Source organism: Mustela nigripes, chromosome 12, assembly GCF_022355385.1.
Source record: "Mustela nigripes isolate SB6536 chromosome 12, MUSNIG.SB6536, whole genome shotgun sequence".
NCBI lineage: Eukaryota > Metazoa > Chordata > Mammalia > Carnivora > Mustelidae > Mustela > Mustela nigripes.
This window is the reverse complement of record NC_081568.1, coordinates 61,085,357-61,101,419: the sequence shown is the minus strand read 5'-3', so window position 1 is coordinate 61,101,419 and position 16,063 is coordinate 61,085,357. Positions and strand designations below refer to the sequence as shown.

Sequence of the window (16,063 nt, the reverse complement as noted above, 5' to 3'; positions counted from 1 at the left end):
GAGGCTTGGAGCCCTGCATTGACTTACAAAGTCACACAACAGCTTCAAGCTATAGAGCCAAGATTCATGCCCGGTACTCTAAAGCCAGTGCCCGTCTGTTTTTTAATAACATGAAGGAGTTATTGGTGTGTGCATGTTTATTGTTTTTTTACATTTTAGTTGTCTGCAGTAAAATTCCCTTTTTTTGGTATAGCATTCTGAGTTTTTATGCGTGTGTGTGTTCTTGGGACCACCACCACAGACAGGATACAGAACACTTCCATCATCCCCCGCCCCCTCCAGAGAATTCCCTCAGGCTGTCCTGGCTCTTGAAGGCGACAGGACGATGCCTCCACTTGTAGTTGAACTCGCTCCTGTGATGTTGTTTCTCTCTGTCGCCTGTTGTGAGAAGCCTGGGGGTGAGATGTGGACTTCTCTTCCAGGGTCGGGCCCCATGCCTGCGGTCTCCTCTGTCACAAAGCTGGTTCTGTTTCTAGTACCCTTGGCAGTTAAGCTGTCCATTCAGCCATTTCAAGAGCATTGTTACTCTCCAGACACAGAGAGCCTTGAGTGAGGTCACCTTGATTTATGACTGTGTCACCCTGTCTTGGCTTTTTGTCTCTTTGCGTGCCTGCCTGTCTGTCCTTCTGCCTTTTTGTCTTTCACCAGACATTTCCCAGGAGCCTAATGTCAGCAGGCACTGGCAGAAGCGTGGTGCCCCGGAGAGACGTGACCCCTGCCCCCTCAGTCCTCCCGGGGGAGCAGAAATGACAGAACAGTACACTCAGAGGCACGTGTACTGAGAGAGGGCAGCCCCAGCGGCTGTGGGAACCCACAAAATGGGAAGAGAGCTGGATCCAGGGTCTCCAAAGGCTTCCTAAGCTGATGTCTGAGAAATAGAGTTGCTAGCCAAGCAAAGGGAGAGATGCCCCTGCTGAAGGCCATGGCACATGCAGGGCTAGGAGGCAAGGGAGAACTTTGCTGGGTCAGAGCAGGAGGCAGTCCCCTAAGCCCTCTAGCATGCTTTTGTTGCCTTCCTTGACAAGGCGGAAAGCTCCAGAAGGGCAGGGGCTTCTGTCTCCTCCATGGCCAGAGCCCAGCCCTTGGAAGGGAACCTGGTCCACAGTGGGCACTCTGTCCTATTTGTGGGATGCATGAGTGGATGAATGGACTGAAGTGTTGGAAGCAGGGGAGAGAGACACAATGAGATTCTCACGCCAGCCTGGCACCCCTCTGCCTGTGGGGAGTCAGAGGCCCTCAGCTCCCCCTGCAGGCTCACCGCGTGCCCTATAGACAAGCAGGGGTGGGAACACAGTCCTAAACCAGAGCATCCTACCTGCAGCCAGAGCCTCCAGCTCTTGTATTTGGGCCCCTTTCCAGGCATTCACTTAATTGAAAAGATTGAAGGGGGAAGAAAAGGAAAATCGGCAGCCAGCCCCCCCCAGTGTGCCACTTAGCTACAAAACCTGGGCTTGGTGCTTTCTGACACTGATGTAAAGACTGGAAAGTTCTGGCCTCGGATCCAGAACACCTGAGGCCTGGCCTTGGGAAGCTAGGAGGACGTGCGACCTCAGAGGCTGAGGGGGCTGGGATGTCACCTGCTCTTCCCATCTGCAGGCCAGGTCACTTCTGGGCTGGGGTTTCCTCCTCGGCCCAGGAGGCGGCCCCACCTTCCCAGCAGGTCGCTGCCAAGGATTGCACACTGTGTTCGCAAGGCAGGGCCCCCACTCACCCAGGTCCTGCCCCACTGTGACACCCTCCTATCAGCTCCAGGGTCTCCAAATCTTTGCGACACTTTAATAGCATTTCTGCAAGAATAAACTTAATGTACTCTCTCTAAAAAGATAAACACCTAGTCTTCAGCTCTTCCGGTGGCCCGCGATGCTGCTCTGGGGTGTTAGGCAATACGGACAAAGTGCAGGGTGTTGCAATTGCAAAAGGAGGTTGGGAGTGCTGACCTACATAGGCCAGATGTTGGGCAGACAGCTGAGGAGAGCGGACAGATCGGAACCAGAGGGAACTCGTGGTCTCCACGGGGAACAGCAGAATCATGCTTCCCATTAGTTAAGCCCTCGGAGTCCGTCCAAGTGCCTCTGCTCCTCCCTCTCTCCTCCACCCTTCTCTCCTTTCCTCCCTCCCTGCCTCCCACCCCCTCGCCCTGGGCTTCTCCAGCTCAGACCAGGGCAGCGTACTGCCAGAGAGCTGGCTCTGGAGTGCAGCCAGGCACTGCCAGGCTGTCCCCAGGATCCGCCAGCCCTGAGACCTAGTTAGTATGGGAACCTAAGGGGGGAGGGGGCACCGTCTTTTAAAGTTGGTTTCTTGAACCAAGGTCTGCATCCTTAGACATATTCCTGGGAGCCTCCTCGGCAGGAAGTAGCCTCATCTGGGACTTGAACTAGCACCACTGCCTGATTTGAGGGCTGCACGTGTTTTTGTATTTAAGGTTATGGCACCGCTTATGTTATCCCGGGCTCAGGCCTCGCTGCAGAAGCTCTGTGGCCCATGAACAGAAGCCTGAGCCCCTCGGTGTGCTGCATAAGAGGAGGGTTTTCCACCCTCCATTTAAAAAGGGCTCTGCTACTCCTCAGATCTGAGGAATTGCGTTTTGGAACAAAACTCCTGCATCCTTAGCACCTCCTAGGAGGACCCCCCAGTCTGGTTCCAACCCTCTTGTCTGCTCTCTGCATGGCTTGGGCAAGTCCCTTCCCCTCTCTGACCTCATACCCCAACTATAAAGTAAGGGGTGGTCTGGAGCAGAGTTTTCAAATATTTGCCAGTTTTAGAACCCCCTGCTGTCAGCCTGAAGCAGGCAAAGGGGGGCTGTGGGCAGCGGAAGAACCCAGGCCCCGTTGGAACCCGCACTGATGTTGCTGGTGGCAGCATGGGTTCCCAGGATCTGGTGGTTAGGCCAGTGGCTGCTGGGTTCCTCTTTAGATAGGAGAACCTGAAGTGGTGCTGCCTAATGGAAACTAGGGTGGGGAGCCAGGAGTCCCAGCAACCACACCAGGATCCAGGGACTTCTTGCAGGCCAGTCTGACCACTGGCTTCATCAGTTCTAAAGTTCTCTGAATAAGTCATTGTGCAGGAGGCCCAGAGGGGCCAGAGGATCTTGTGCAGAAATTTGAACAGTGCCTTGGTGGAAAGAGTCCATGGCTGAGAGTATAACCCGTGGCAGGTTGCTGCACCTCTTGGCCCATCCATATCCCCATTTGTAAATGGAGGGGTTGATCCAGATTAGGGATGCTGTGTATTCAGCACACATCCTACAATTCCTGTGCCATGGCAGACATTGCTAATGGATCACAGATCTGTCTTGCTAATGTACCTTTCTCACAGCCTCTGTGGGCTCAGCCTCAGTCCCCTCTGCCCCACTGGTGCCCTCTCTTTAGATATTTTCTTCCATCTCCCTGGCCATTCCAGACAGCCCACCTGCATTGTAGAGTCAGGAGAGGGCTTCCCACTTGAGAAGTATTGTAGGCTCCTTGGCCGGCAAACAACAGAAGTCCAGACAGCGTGAGAATGGCAAGGGATTCCACTGGAACAGTACTGCCCTCATTCTCCATCCTCCCACATCCACCACTCCCTGTGCTACATGTTCTTAACTCAGTATTCTTCTTCGGATTGACTCCATTTTTTAACTTACATTATTTTTAAAGGTGACGCTTCCGCTGTCTCCCATAAATGGAAAACCAGTAGCACTTGCTAGAAATAGAAGGAAACTAAATAGAAAGGAAGAGGAGACTCAATGTGTTCAAGTTCTTCCTAGCTAGTGTTGCCTGTCCTGAGGTCTTCTGTCTCCTCTTCAAGAAAAGAGACCAGCACATACATGTTGGAGAGAGTATTCAAAAGCCATTATCACCAAACTTCCAGAAGGAAGGAAATGGCAGAGACAAACTGTCTCTCTGGGATTCCCTGAGATTAGTGCTGAGATCGGGTATCAGCTCACACCAGCCCCCGTGTAGCCCGAGTTCCTGCATACCTTGAGACACAGTGACCGGAAACACTATTACTTTGAAAAGCTCTTGGACCAGATCCTTCCCCACCTACACCCACAATCTTTCCCCCAAAACTAAAGTTCTGGCTATTGCAACCCAAACCAAGTTGTAATCGCTCTGTCTTGACTAGGGCAGCAGCCTCACCCCTCCTACATAGTGTCGGCTAAGACGCTGAGCTGAGCTCTGCCAATGCTAGAAAACCCCACTAAATAGGTTTGCAAAGCAAAGTGATATTGGAGGACGTTCCCCCGAGCCTCAGAGATTTTATTCACAGGGCAGAAACACCTTCTTGTGCTTTCAGGCTCATATGAAGAGAATGCATGAGATCACAGCTCTCCCGAGGCGGGGCGGCAGCTGTTACGGAGGGAACGCGGAGGCCCTTGCAAGAGCTACAGCTCTGGGTGGAGATCTGGGATGTCAGTTTATTGGGGCCCTGGGAGCTACAGAGGCACTTGGCCTGTTTCCGGCCCACCACTTAGCTTTGCCCAGACCCAGCTCCTGGTATGTTTTAAGGGACTCTCAGCTTTGTTCTGATGTAAATCTTTATTCTTGGACAAACTGACCCCTTGGCTGTTGTCACTTGGAACTGAGGCCTAAATTCCTGCATGGTTAATGGGGGCCCTCCAGGCCCTGGGAGCCTCCACTGCCATGGGCCGGAGGTGCCAAGGGAGGTGAGGGTGGAGGACTTAGGAAGCACACATCAAACACCCTCCTTCGAGCACTCTTCCTCAGGCGCTGGCCACAGCTGAGATTCCAACCAACATAGATTCCATTTCTGGAGCTTTAAAAAAAAATACTCATTTGCTCTTACAGTGCCCATAAGGTTGGAAAACATCTATTTTTATCCCCATTTTTCAGAGAATAAAGGCTCAAAGACGCAGAGGGCTTACCCAAAATCATAGAGCTAGGGCCCCATCTGCCAACTCCAAGCTTCCTCCCACCCCCTCACCCCTACCTGGGCCATCAGCTGTATCTGGACCCAAAGAAGATGCCGTCCTGGGGCTCAAGACAAGAAAGTGGGCCACAGACCCTTTTCTTCTGTCCTCCTGGGATAACAGCATCTTTTTTTTCTGAAAATCTGAAAAATACAAGAAAGCATCAAAAACAGAATTTAAAAAGTCCTACATATGCCTACAAACCCTATATCTGGTATATATTCTATATATCTCACTGGTTTCTACACGCAACACACACACACGTTTATATACCATACAGTCAATCTGCTGCATTTGTAAATTCCATATTTGGGCATTCGCCTGCTTGCTAAGATTTATTTGTGATCCAACTTCAATACTCGAAGCACTTCACGGCCACTCGTGGACAGGGGAGTGTGCAGAGCAGCAAAACATGCTATGTCACCCCCTGTGCATGTGCTCAGCTGAGGCCCAGCAAGGTGACACTCTGCCTTCTGCTTTCAGCTCTGACACTTGAAATATGTCTTTCTCATGATACCTTCAGTGCTACTTTTCTCTTTTTCTTTTTTTTTTTTTTTTTGGTACTCTCTGTTGGTTATTTCACTGTTTGAAATGACCCCACGCCTCGTGCTGAAGTGCCGTGTGGCGTTCCTGAATTCAGGAAAACCTTGTCACGGGGAAGTCACATGTGTTAGAGGAGTTTAGGTGTGAGGTACAGTGTTGCAGGCCAGAGCTGAATGTTAATGCATTAACAATACACATTGAACAAGGTGGCTTTATGCATGAACAGCCAAGCTATCCACGGGTCCGTTCATGAAAATCTTGTGACCAGGGATTTGCAGGACCCTAACCTTGTGTTTCCTCCAGGAACAGTGGTTCTGCATTTGCTAAATCAATGTTCATAAAGACTTTCTAGAGCATAACTACCAGAAATGATGTATGTACATGCTCACACACACACACACACACACGTAGTGCGATTGACATTACCTTTTTTTCCCTATTCTTTTCACCTAAGATAGTGCCCGAACTTTCCTCCCCATGTCATAGTATCCTTTCAGTTGCATAAAAACCCTCTTTATGCCAAAAGGGGAATTAACTGGAAGACCCAGGTCCCTGTCACGCATCATGAAAACCTTGGGCGGGCAGGGGCCAGGCAGGGCTCTCCCTGCCTCTCCTCTCTGCTCCTCTCCTTCGTTTGTCCCTGTCTGCGCACCAGATGTCTGTCACCAAGTGTGGAGGCGGCTGTGGCTGGAGCTGACATCTGGTCTGATTCCGGGTTCCTGAGAGAAGCCAACTGGTCCGCCCGGAGCAGTCATTGTGGCCGTGAGATGGGCAGGACAGGTGACACTTCTCAAGTACTGGGTCCGAGAAGGACTCTCAGCATCTGCCAGAGAACTTTTTTTTTTCCTTTTTCCCTTTTCTATCGTATGAAACCAGTTCAAGTTGAGAAAAGTAGCTTTTGGAAACCTTAGGACAGGGTAGTCGTCAGAGGACAGGGGTCACTGTGGCCCCGGCCACACCTTCCACTGTCCATGACTTGATGGGTTCTTTGTCCTTTGTGGGGCACCTCCTGCAAGGTCACACTGACCTAGGACTCTGGAACAGTCTTCAAGCCTTGGTAGAGGAGAGAGGCCAGGGTAGACAAAGGCCTGGCCCCAGGCAGGCTCACGACTCTGTGGCGACGTTGCATTTGAGCTAGACACAGAGCTCCGCTCCACTGAGGCTGAGGCGTGAGGGTGGGAGTTGGCAGGGCCATTCCCACAGACACTCACACGGAGGGGATAGGGCCCTGACTCCTCTGACAGCTCAGAAATGTGCCCCCCTGGCTCAGGTGAGCTGGGCCTCTATTCCCAGGCCAGGCAGGGCAGACCCTCTGACCCCCTTGGGGCCTGAAGAAGACCACAAAAGAGGCAGGGCCCTGGGAATGGAGGAATGGGGCAAAGTGAGTGAGTTATGGGAGAAGCGTCCAAGAGGCAGCGAGCAGAGACCAGGTCTCAGCTTTACGCCCGTGTTTGGCTCACAGTGAGGAGGGTATTGATCGCTTTTACCTCATGCAGGCCCCATGCGAGGCACTCTGTAGTCACATTCTCACAGAATCATCACCCCAACTCTGAGGTTGATACTGTTATAATCCCTGTTTTTCACAAGGAGGAAGCTGAGTCACAGAGAGTTTAAACCACTTTCCCAAGACCACGCAGCTAGTTGAGACAAAAGCAGAGGTGACTCAAGGCTGTCTTAATCCCTGGACTCCACAGCCTCCTGGTGGGCTCTCAAAGACAGAAGAAAGCGAGCTTGCATCTGCCTACAGACCACAGTCCAGCTATAGGGTCTTCACTGCAGCAAGGCCTTCGGGGTTAGAGGGAGCCTGGCTCACAGTCCTCTTTCTGAACTTCCAACCTTGTGACCTCATCCGGGCCACTGCACTTGTACGCCAACATGCCTGGCTAGGAGATTGTGAGAGGTGTTCGCCTAGCCTGCAGGCCCCTGGAAACTTGGGAGACGGGGCACCTGGGTGGCTCAGTGGGTTAAGCCGCTGCCTTCGGCTCAGGTCATGATCTCACGGTCCTGGGATCGAGTCCCGCATCGGGCTCTCTGCTCAGTAGGGAGCCTGCTTCCCTCTCTCTCTCTCTGCCTGCCTCTCCATCTACTTGTGATTTCTCTCTGTCAAATAAATAAATAAAATCTTTAAAAAAAAAAAAAAGAAACTTGGGAGACGCTGCAGCCCCGCCATCTGCCCACCTCTACTCCAAGCACCCTGGTCATAGCAGAGCCCACCCCTCAGCCCTTCCATCCAGCCATTCATCTCTGGACTGACTTAGAGGAAGTGAGGAAACCCAGTACTTCTAGTCCTGATGACACAGTCGCAGGGGATGCCAGGCCTGGGGAGTCTGGGCTTTGTAAATCACGCAGGCCTGGCTGCTGAGGTTGAGTAAGAAGGGATTCCATGATGGCTAATTACGATTCAGGGCCTCCTGTGAGGGAGCAAGAGGAAATCTTCCAGAGCCTTCAGACATCACAGTGTGGGCTTTGTTCCTTCTTTCCCAGAGGGAAGGAGTTCCTGCTGCTCCCTGAGACTCTCTGCTTCAAGCACACAGGCCAGTGGGAGGGGTTGCGGAGCAGGGCACAGAGCAGAGAGGAGAGGCAAGCCTGTGGGACCATCCGAGAGACACAGCTGAGCTAGGCACCCCTCCTGCCGACCGCGGGCCTGCCTCGGATAGGCATTGCCTCTGTGAGAGCTTGACCTTCTGGCATCTCAGTTCCTTTCTGATTTTTCCACGAAGCATAGATTTTTTCCATCATGCTCTTCACTGGACATACAGCAGTCAGCAAAGACTATAGGCACTGTCTCCTCTCACAAATCTTAGAACCCAGTGGGAAAGCAGGCACCTAGCGATGGCAGTAAAGTATAACTGACTTTGTGATTGGGAAGTGGGTGCCAAGGAGACCCAACCTAACAGGAAGGGAGCAGTCAGGACTTTCTGGAAGAGGGAGCATTCGAACTATGCCCTGTTGTTAGACTTATGGAATATCCCACATTTTGAATTCACCTGATTGTTTCCTTATAGCGTCATTTAGCTTGTTCCTCTTTCTCCTTTACTTTCTTATAAGTTAGAACGTAGGTCAAGAGGCTTAAGATTCAGGTTAAACGTTTTGGCAACAATACTCAACAGAAGATTTTGTATGTTTCACATTGCATCACCTCGGGGTGTCCACTTGCGATCACCTCATTACAGTTTAACCACGAGATCTGCATTGAAAAGGTGCATTTTTTCCTTTGCTGAGGAAGTAATCCATGGGGTAATACTCTCGCACTGGGTGGCTCTCCTTATCAATGACCTTTCACCCAGTAGTTCCACATCCCTCCAGGGAGTGCGGTGCCATCTTGTTTTCATACCAATGGCTAAGAGTTTCGGAGACAACACATTTTGGTCAGCACCAGTTTTTGTTGGTTTGTCGATATTTTTTATTCCAGCCATTCTAATAGATGCACAGTGATACCCCATCATGGTTTCAGTCTGTCTTTCTCTAATGGCTAATGATGTAGAACATCTTCTCGTGTACTTATTTGCCATCTGTGTATCCTTTTTGATGAAGGGTCTGTTCAGATCTCTTGTCCATCTTGTGATCATGTTGGTAGTTTCCTTACTGTTGAGTTTTGAGTCGTTTTTTAAAAAAATACATTCTGTACATAAATTTTCTTTGGACATTCACATGTTTTGAGGGCTATTCCATGGAGAAAGATTCAATGACATTTCCAGGGTAACATGGCATGGACTATAGAGACCTCTGCAGGAAATCTACTTTTGTTTAAAGTCATTTTAAATGTGATAAAATACATATAACATATATATATGGTAACATAAATGTTACCATTGTAGCCATTTTTAAGTGTTCAGGTCAGTGGCATTAAGTACATTCACCCTGGGACTCCTGGGCGGCTCAGTCGTTAAGCGTCTGCCATTGGCTCACGTCGTGAACCTGGGGTCCTGAGATGGAGCCCCACATCAGGCTCCCTGCTTAGCTGGGAGTCTGCTTTTCCCTCTGCCTGCTGCTCCCCCTGCTTATGTGCTCTCTATTTCTCTCCCTGACAAATAAATAAATAAATCTTTTTAAAAATTAAAAAAAAAAAAGTCAAGGTCAGATGTGTTCAGACTGCTTTGGTGGCAAGTAACAGACACGAAAACTGGCTTAAACCAGAGAGGGAAGGTTTTGACTTGGGGCCATGAAATGTCCAGGATTCTGGATCTAGGGGTCCAAATGTCACAGGACTTGGGCTCTTTCTCTCCCTCTTGGCTGCTTGCTTCTGTGTGACAGTTGCTTTCCACACAGTTCTCCCCCGAGTCAGCCATCACGGTGGGGAAAGGCGGCTCTTCCCTGACCATGCCATCAAAAGTCCCAGAGTTGAGTCTCATTGTCCTGACCCATTGTTATGGCCAGGGACAGGCAACAGTCTGGTTGGCCAGAGCCACGACACCACTTCCTATCACAAAGAGAGGGATGACATTCCAAAGGAAATTAGGCGCTGTCACCAAGGCAAGAAAGGGAATACCAGAAAAGCAGGCATATTGATCAGCTCCTCTGAGGGAGGAACTGGCTCTGCATACCTCTTGTGCGCCAGGCGTTGGGCAAGGCCCCACGTGCATCAGTGATTGCAGAGAATCCTCAAGGGAAATTATTCACCCTGTTTTAGAGACAAGAACACTGTGGCCAGAGAGGTTGGTGCCTCTGAGTCTCCCCCAGCAGCAGGGCGGGTGTCAGAACCCGGTGGGTGTGCCCTTTCACCCGCCCCTAAACCCTGGGGAAGGCCAAAGCCCGGCATTGGGACAATTCTCATTAAAAGTTAGATCTGTGCCTAAAAATGCAGGCACCAAATTGTGTTCAGAGCTTGATTCCGATAAACCAATTAGGACTGCTGCAGAGTCCTTGTACCATATGTACAGAACTTTAAAAACTATAAACAAGAGATCTAGAATGAATTGTGTAAGCAGAATTTTGTTTTCCATTGATGGGAATGCTTTTTTGGTTGGCTTTAGGAAAACAATGACACTTTGGTGATCAGTTTTTTTTTTTCCTTTGCCTTTTAATCCATGTTAACATTATTCTTGACAGATAGTTATCCAGACTTCGCGTAAGCATCCCCCACTGACAGGACTATTGTATTGGTATGGTCTTCCCTGGGCCTCAATTTACCCATCCGGAAGTTGGGGCCATTGGATTAGCTGAGTCCCTTTCAGTGATGGAAAAGCCTCCTGAGTGGTGTCCCTGCTCCTCGTCAAACCATTTCTCATACAGTGGCCAGAAGGATATAGAGGGAAAATTTTTAAAAACATACGTAAATCATGCCACACACCCCTTCCCCTTGAAACTCTTTAATAGAACAAAATCCCATCTCCTCCCCGTGGCCTGCAAGCCCCTTGTAATGCCACCACTGCCTGCCTCCCAGCCCCTGCCTCCCTCCTCCCCCAGCTCTGCTTGCCGGGACAGTCTTCCTGTATCTCAGACATGTCTGGCCTTTCCTGGCCTCCATATCCTTACTCGTCCTTTCTCTGCCTGAATACTCTGTTCTCCACTCTTCTGGCCAGCTCCTCATCCTTCAGGTCTCAGCTCAGTGCTTACTTCCTCGGATAGGCCGTCCCTTCCAAGGACACCCAGCTGCCCCACCTTCCCCCATCTCGTGCTCACCGCAGACGCTGGGGGCCTTCCTAAGCACTGAATGTAACTTCCAGTTACATACATACTTGCTTGTCTGCTGGTCTTTTGCCCATCTTCCCATCTCCAAGGGCAAGGTCTAGTTCGCTTTTGCTCCTCATTGTGTCCCAGCACCCAGCAAGGTGCCTGGCATGCAACAGGTACTTAATAAATGTTGTACAGTGAATGAATGAATGACAGATGGGAGCCACTCAAAATCCCTGTGCCGGAGTATTGCTGAAGCAGAATAGAAGTCTTTTTAATAAAACTGATAACTACTCAGGTGGCTTTAGAGACAGAGTTCTTTTTTTGTCAGAAAAACACTTTTCCAAGGTGATTCCCAAAGGATGCCTTGACCTGTTCTCTGGCTCCATGAGGTCCCCAGGACCAGGGAGCACAAACAAGGGCGGGGGGGGGGGGCTGAGATGCCCAAATCCCTGACATTAAATTAGCCTGTTTGGATGAACAGGGGTGGGGCAGGCATTGGAGAATCAGAGTACAGGATACTGAAAGTTCTTGAGCTTTTCCTTTCTGCCAGGCAAAGAGCTGAGAGCTTGGCCTCTAATAATCTTTACAAATCTGTGTGAGATGGACTTGCTGACCCCATTTTACAGTTAAGGAAGCTGTGGCTTTGAGGGTTAGGAAATTGTGTGAGTCTAGAGCTTCTTGACTCTAGAGCCCACGTTTCTTCCTCTCTGTCATGCTTCTCGGAAATAAAATGCATGTTGGATTTGGAGAGGTCATTCCTGGTGGACATAGCTTGGCACTCAAGGGCACTTCCCATCTTAGCCAGAATTATCTTCCCCTTATTCATCTCTTCTTACCTGGAGAACCTTCTCCTGCAAGTCCCTAACCGTCACCCTGGTCTCTGGCCCCAGCCCCCACAGAGTTGTTCCACAAAGTGGAACAACTTTGAGGAAAGTTTCCTGATGAAGTTTCCAGGTCCTTTGAAGTATACCATGATGACCCTAGGCTTCAGAGAGCTCTCTCCTACCTCCCATCCCACAGCAGTCAGGACCAGAGCACATGTGTCAGAAACCCAAAGTAAGCTGGCTTCAAGAATAATTTGAGAAGGCAGGTTCGGCCCAAGATGTACTGGCTCGGGAAATGTGACAAGACCAGGAGTAGATTGAGCTGCAGGCAGAGCTGGATCTCAGGGTCAGACCGTGTTACAGGAATCTACTGATGTTGGCCTCCTTCTAGGGCAAGCTCCTTCCAAGCAATGATGAGATGATCCCCCAGCAGCTCCAGGTCCCCGTCCTAATAGCCTAGCCACTTCAAAGAAGAGAGCTTGACTTTCTCAGGGATTGGAGCAAAAGCCCCAGAGCTGACTCTTACTGGCTCTGATTGGTTCAGCACAGGTCACATGCTCATTTCTCAACCAATCACTGTGGATAATGAGTGGCACCCACCTCTGTATCTAAGGAGCTGTGGGGAAGGAGGTTTTCTTCATCCATATATGCCCCTGTCCCTCCAGCCAACCCTCAGCTCATGGCCTCTGACAACACTGAGCCCCTCGTGTTTATACAGCATTTCTGTGTTTCCAGAGAGCTTTTTTTTTTTAAGGCTTTATTTATTTATTTGACAGAAATCACAAGTAGACAGAGAAAGAGAGGGAAATAGGATCCCTGCTGAGCAGAGAGCCCAATGCAGGGCTGCGACCATGACCTGAGCCAAAGGCAGAGGCTTTAACCCACTGAGCCACCCAGGCGCCCCTCCAGAGAGCTTTCACATACTTACTTTTTCATTGTCAACTACCCTGCAGCCACAGATCGTTTGTGCAAGTCAGGAAAGGGTTATGCACGTGCTGATTTCTTATACCTAGTGTCCAGGTGGTGTGCAGGGTCACTAGACCCTGCCTCTGACCCCCTGCCACCTCACTTTGCCCAAATTTGTTATTGTGCATTGTGTTCTGTGTGGGCCGTGACCTGCGACAGAGGCTGGAAACATGGCCCCGTTGCTTATAAAGTGCTTCACTGTTCTCAGCCACGTGAAATCCTCACACTGTCACGTGAAGCAAGTGCTGTCAGCCCAATTCACAGATGCAGAAACTGGCACTTGGAAAGAGAAGGGACCTGGCCCAGGGCCTGCTTGGTGAAGTGGCGTGGTGGCTTCGCTTATGAAAAGTAGAAGAGGCCCAAGAGCCGCCGGTCTCAGTGACTTCTGACAAAAGGCAGAATTCTAAGAATGACTGGAAAAAGAGCCAGCCCCAGGGCTCTCTGGATTGAGTGGAAAGCAAGAAATCTACAGTGCTATAAAGAATACCATCTCCTGAGATGAGCTGGGTGCTAATGCTTTCCCATTGATTTCACTTAATCCTTTGCATAGCTCTCAGAGATGGCGGTTATACCCACATTATTAGGGAGGAAGCTGAGACCCAGAGAGAGTGACTTGTCCAAAGCCATTCGGCTGGTACCCAGGTCTTTCTGACTCAACACTGTGTCTTGCTCCAGAGCCCTGGAAATGGAGGGCTCCCTTGGTGTTAATGCCTGTCTCCTCTGTCCCCCTCTGTAGGTCTATATCATCCGGGTTACCTGGTCCAGCGGCTCCACGGAGGCCATTTACCGGCGCTACAGCAAGTTCTTCGACCTCCAGGTAAGGATTTGGAGTGTCTGGTGAGCCGTGGTGTAGGAAGAAGTTTAATTGGGCTAACTTTCCATTTTGACATCAGAACCTAGACCCTCATCTGTAGCAGACACATAGTATTCTTTTTTATTTCTTAGACTTGAAAATGTCCGTGTGCTCACTTCAGCCGCCCAGGTACTGAAATCAGAATGATGTAGAAATTAACATGATCCCTGTGCAAGAATGACACAAAACTGTGGAACACACGCTTGACTATTCCAGGAGGGAAAAAACCTTCCTGGCTTCAGGCATAGCTTGATCTAGGTTTTTCACAGTACCACTGCACCCAGCTCCTTCCACTCATCCTGCATTCCTATGTTCACAGTATTGGCTTTATCCTCAGATCCCACGGGGTTACAGAATGCTCTGAGCTTATACTCAGCGGGAAGGAGTGAAAGGTCACTTCCCAGAAGTCCCAGTGAACACAGTGTCCTCTGCATACCATCCCATGTCTTGACCTCACATGTTCTCTTGGAAGGTTGGGTGATATTAACCACAGGCAGCCTTGTTCGTATGGACCTAATCCATTCCTAAAAATGCTGCATAAAGAGTTTCCAGAATCTGTATTTCATTATTTTAAAGGGGGAGGCGAGATAATAACATGCTCTTAACCAGTTTCCCCAATATCACTAAAACAATCTCAAACGCCTATGTAACAAGCTGCCAAGAGTTATTGCATAATGGAAACCAACTGAAACACCAGTTACCTAATTATTAAAATGCGCTGAACTTGTTAGTGGTATTTTGTGTTCACAAAATGCAACAAAATCAAACAGTACCATATGTAAATTACATTTTCCTTCTGGTCCACAGCAAACATGTAAATACACAGAAGGGCTGTATGTAAAAGATGCTAAGATACTATCTAAAACAGACTTGGCAGGAGCAGCTTAGGGGCCAGGAAGGGGCTGAACCCTAGGGGAAAGGCAAGGAAGATGACTCCCAATGCCCTTAAATGACATGAACAGGAGGTATAGCCCTGTCTGAGAATGACCAAGACACCCTCTTACCTAGATGCCCTCTTACCCTCTTACCTCTGTGCAGAGCTTTTATAGCAGGTCTTCAGTTCAGAGATTGAATGTTGGGTAAACACTTCTACAAGTTACTAGACTGACTTTTCACACACGGCATGTCTGTGTAGGGAGGACTGCCTATATTTTGCTTCCAGAAGCCTCTTGTCTGCCTCTTACCTCTAGAAGATAACAGGGGGCAGAGAACAGTGAAACTGCTACAGTCAGGATTGCTAGCCTGCAGATTATGGACACCCACACAGCAAACACCCCCTGAGCAGCTTAGGCAGGAAGAGAGGGGTAGGAGAGATTTATGGGAGGAGGCAGCTTTGCCCCACAGAGCCCAGAGCAGGAAAGGCAGCCGGCCTCATGGGGGGCCACGGAACTAGCAACTGAATGGCCCTCAGAGGCCCAGCAGCTCCCCAGCCATCTATCACAGTGGCCCCAGGGTCTCCCACTGAGCCTACTTTGTTTTCCTGCTAGCCTCTCCAGACCAGCTTCCCCGGACCCATTAGTCTATATACCCCAGACAGCCCCGCAGTCCCCAAGTTGAAATGTCCTTCCCTGTCGTCAACACACCGGCGTTTCTAGGTGCTGGGTCCAGTCTCCAGAGGAGAAAATCTGATTGTCCCAAGGGTATTGGGTCCACCTCCGAGCCTGTCAGTTGTGGCCAGAGAGGTCAGGGCGTTTGGTATAGCATCATCTGGAGGAGGAGGCTGGACGAGGACGGGGTGGGGAGGCGCTTCTGGAAGCACATATGGAAATGTTAATTGCTATTCTGCAGCCCATGAGGCAACATATCCAGGGCTTTAGACCTAGACAGACTGGGTTCAAACCTCAGCTTGCCTTTCAGATCTCTGCTTGGTGTCCCCTCTTTGTGTTTCTGAGACTCGGTCTCCCCATCTGCATGTTCAAAGTGAAAACACTTTCTTGTGCATTCATGGTGACAGTTAATTGAGATGTGCCATGCTCAGTAAGCACATTAGCTATCATTAGCTGTCCCTCTGTTCAGATGAGACTTGCCCAAGGTGACATCATTTGGAACTGTTTGAGCCAGCGTATGTTCACGAGTCTCCCTGGCCCAAAGCCTGTCCTCCCTCAACTCTCCTGTTCTGACTCAACTTTCTTATTTCTACCAGAACTTAAAAGTGAGGTTTTCTTTCCCACTCAGCATAATGGGCAATAATTGGGGGTTTGCTATCACAGAAACAGCTGCCTCAGGCTCCCCTCCCTGCTAGTCTAAAGGCAGTGGTTCAGCCAGCTTTAAAGAGTCCCAGATGGGTGGCTGGAGTGGGAAAGTCACGGAATTCCAGAGGGTCCTGCTGTCCTAGAAATGGCCGGCTGCCCA

The 16,063-nt window shown here is 49.9% G+C and overlaps 1 protein-coding gene across 1 annotated transcript in view; it reads left to right on the top strand.

Moving 5' to 3' along the window:
• SH3PXD2B (SH3 and PX domains 2B) overlaps positions 1-16,063 on the top strand; it is a 99,880-nt gene that overhangs the window by 17,596 nt on the left and 66,221 nt on the right. Inside the window, exon 2 of the mRNA XM_059417364.1 lies at positions 13,595-13,675. Coding sequence (XP_059273347.1) covers positions 13,595-13,675 — 81 coding nt within the window. The remainder of the gene's footprint in view (positions 1-13,594; positions 13,676-16,063) is intronic.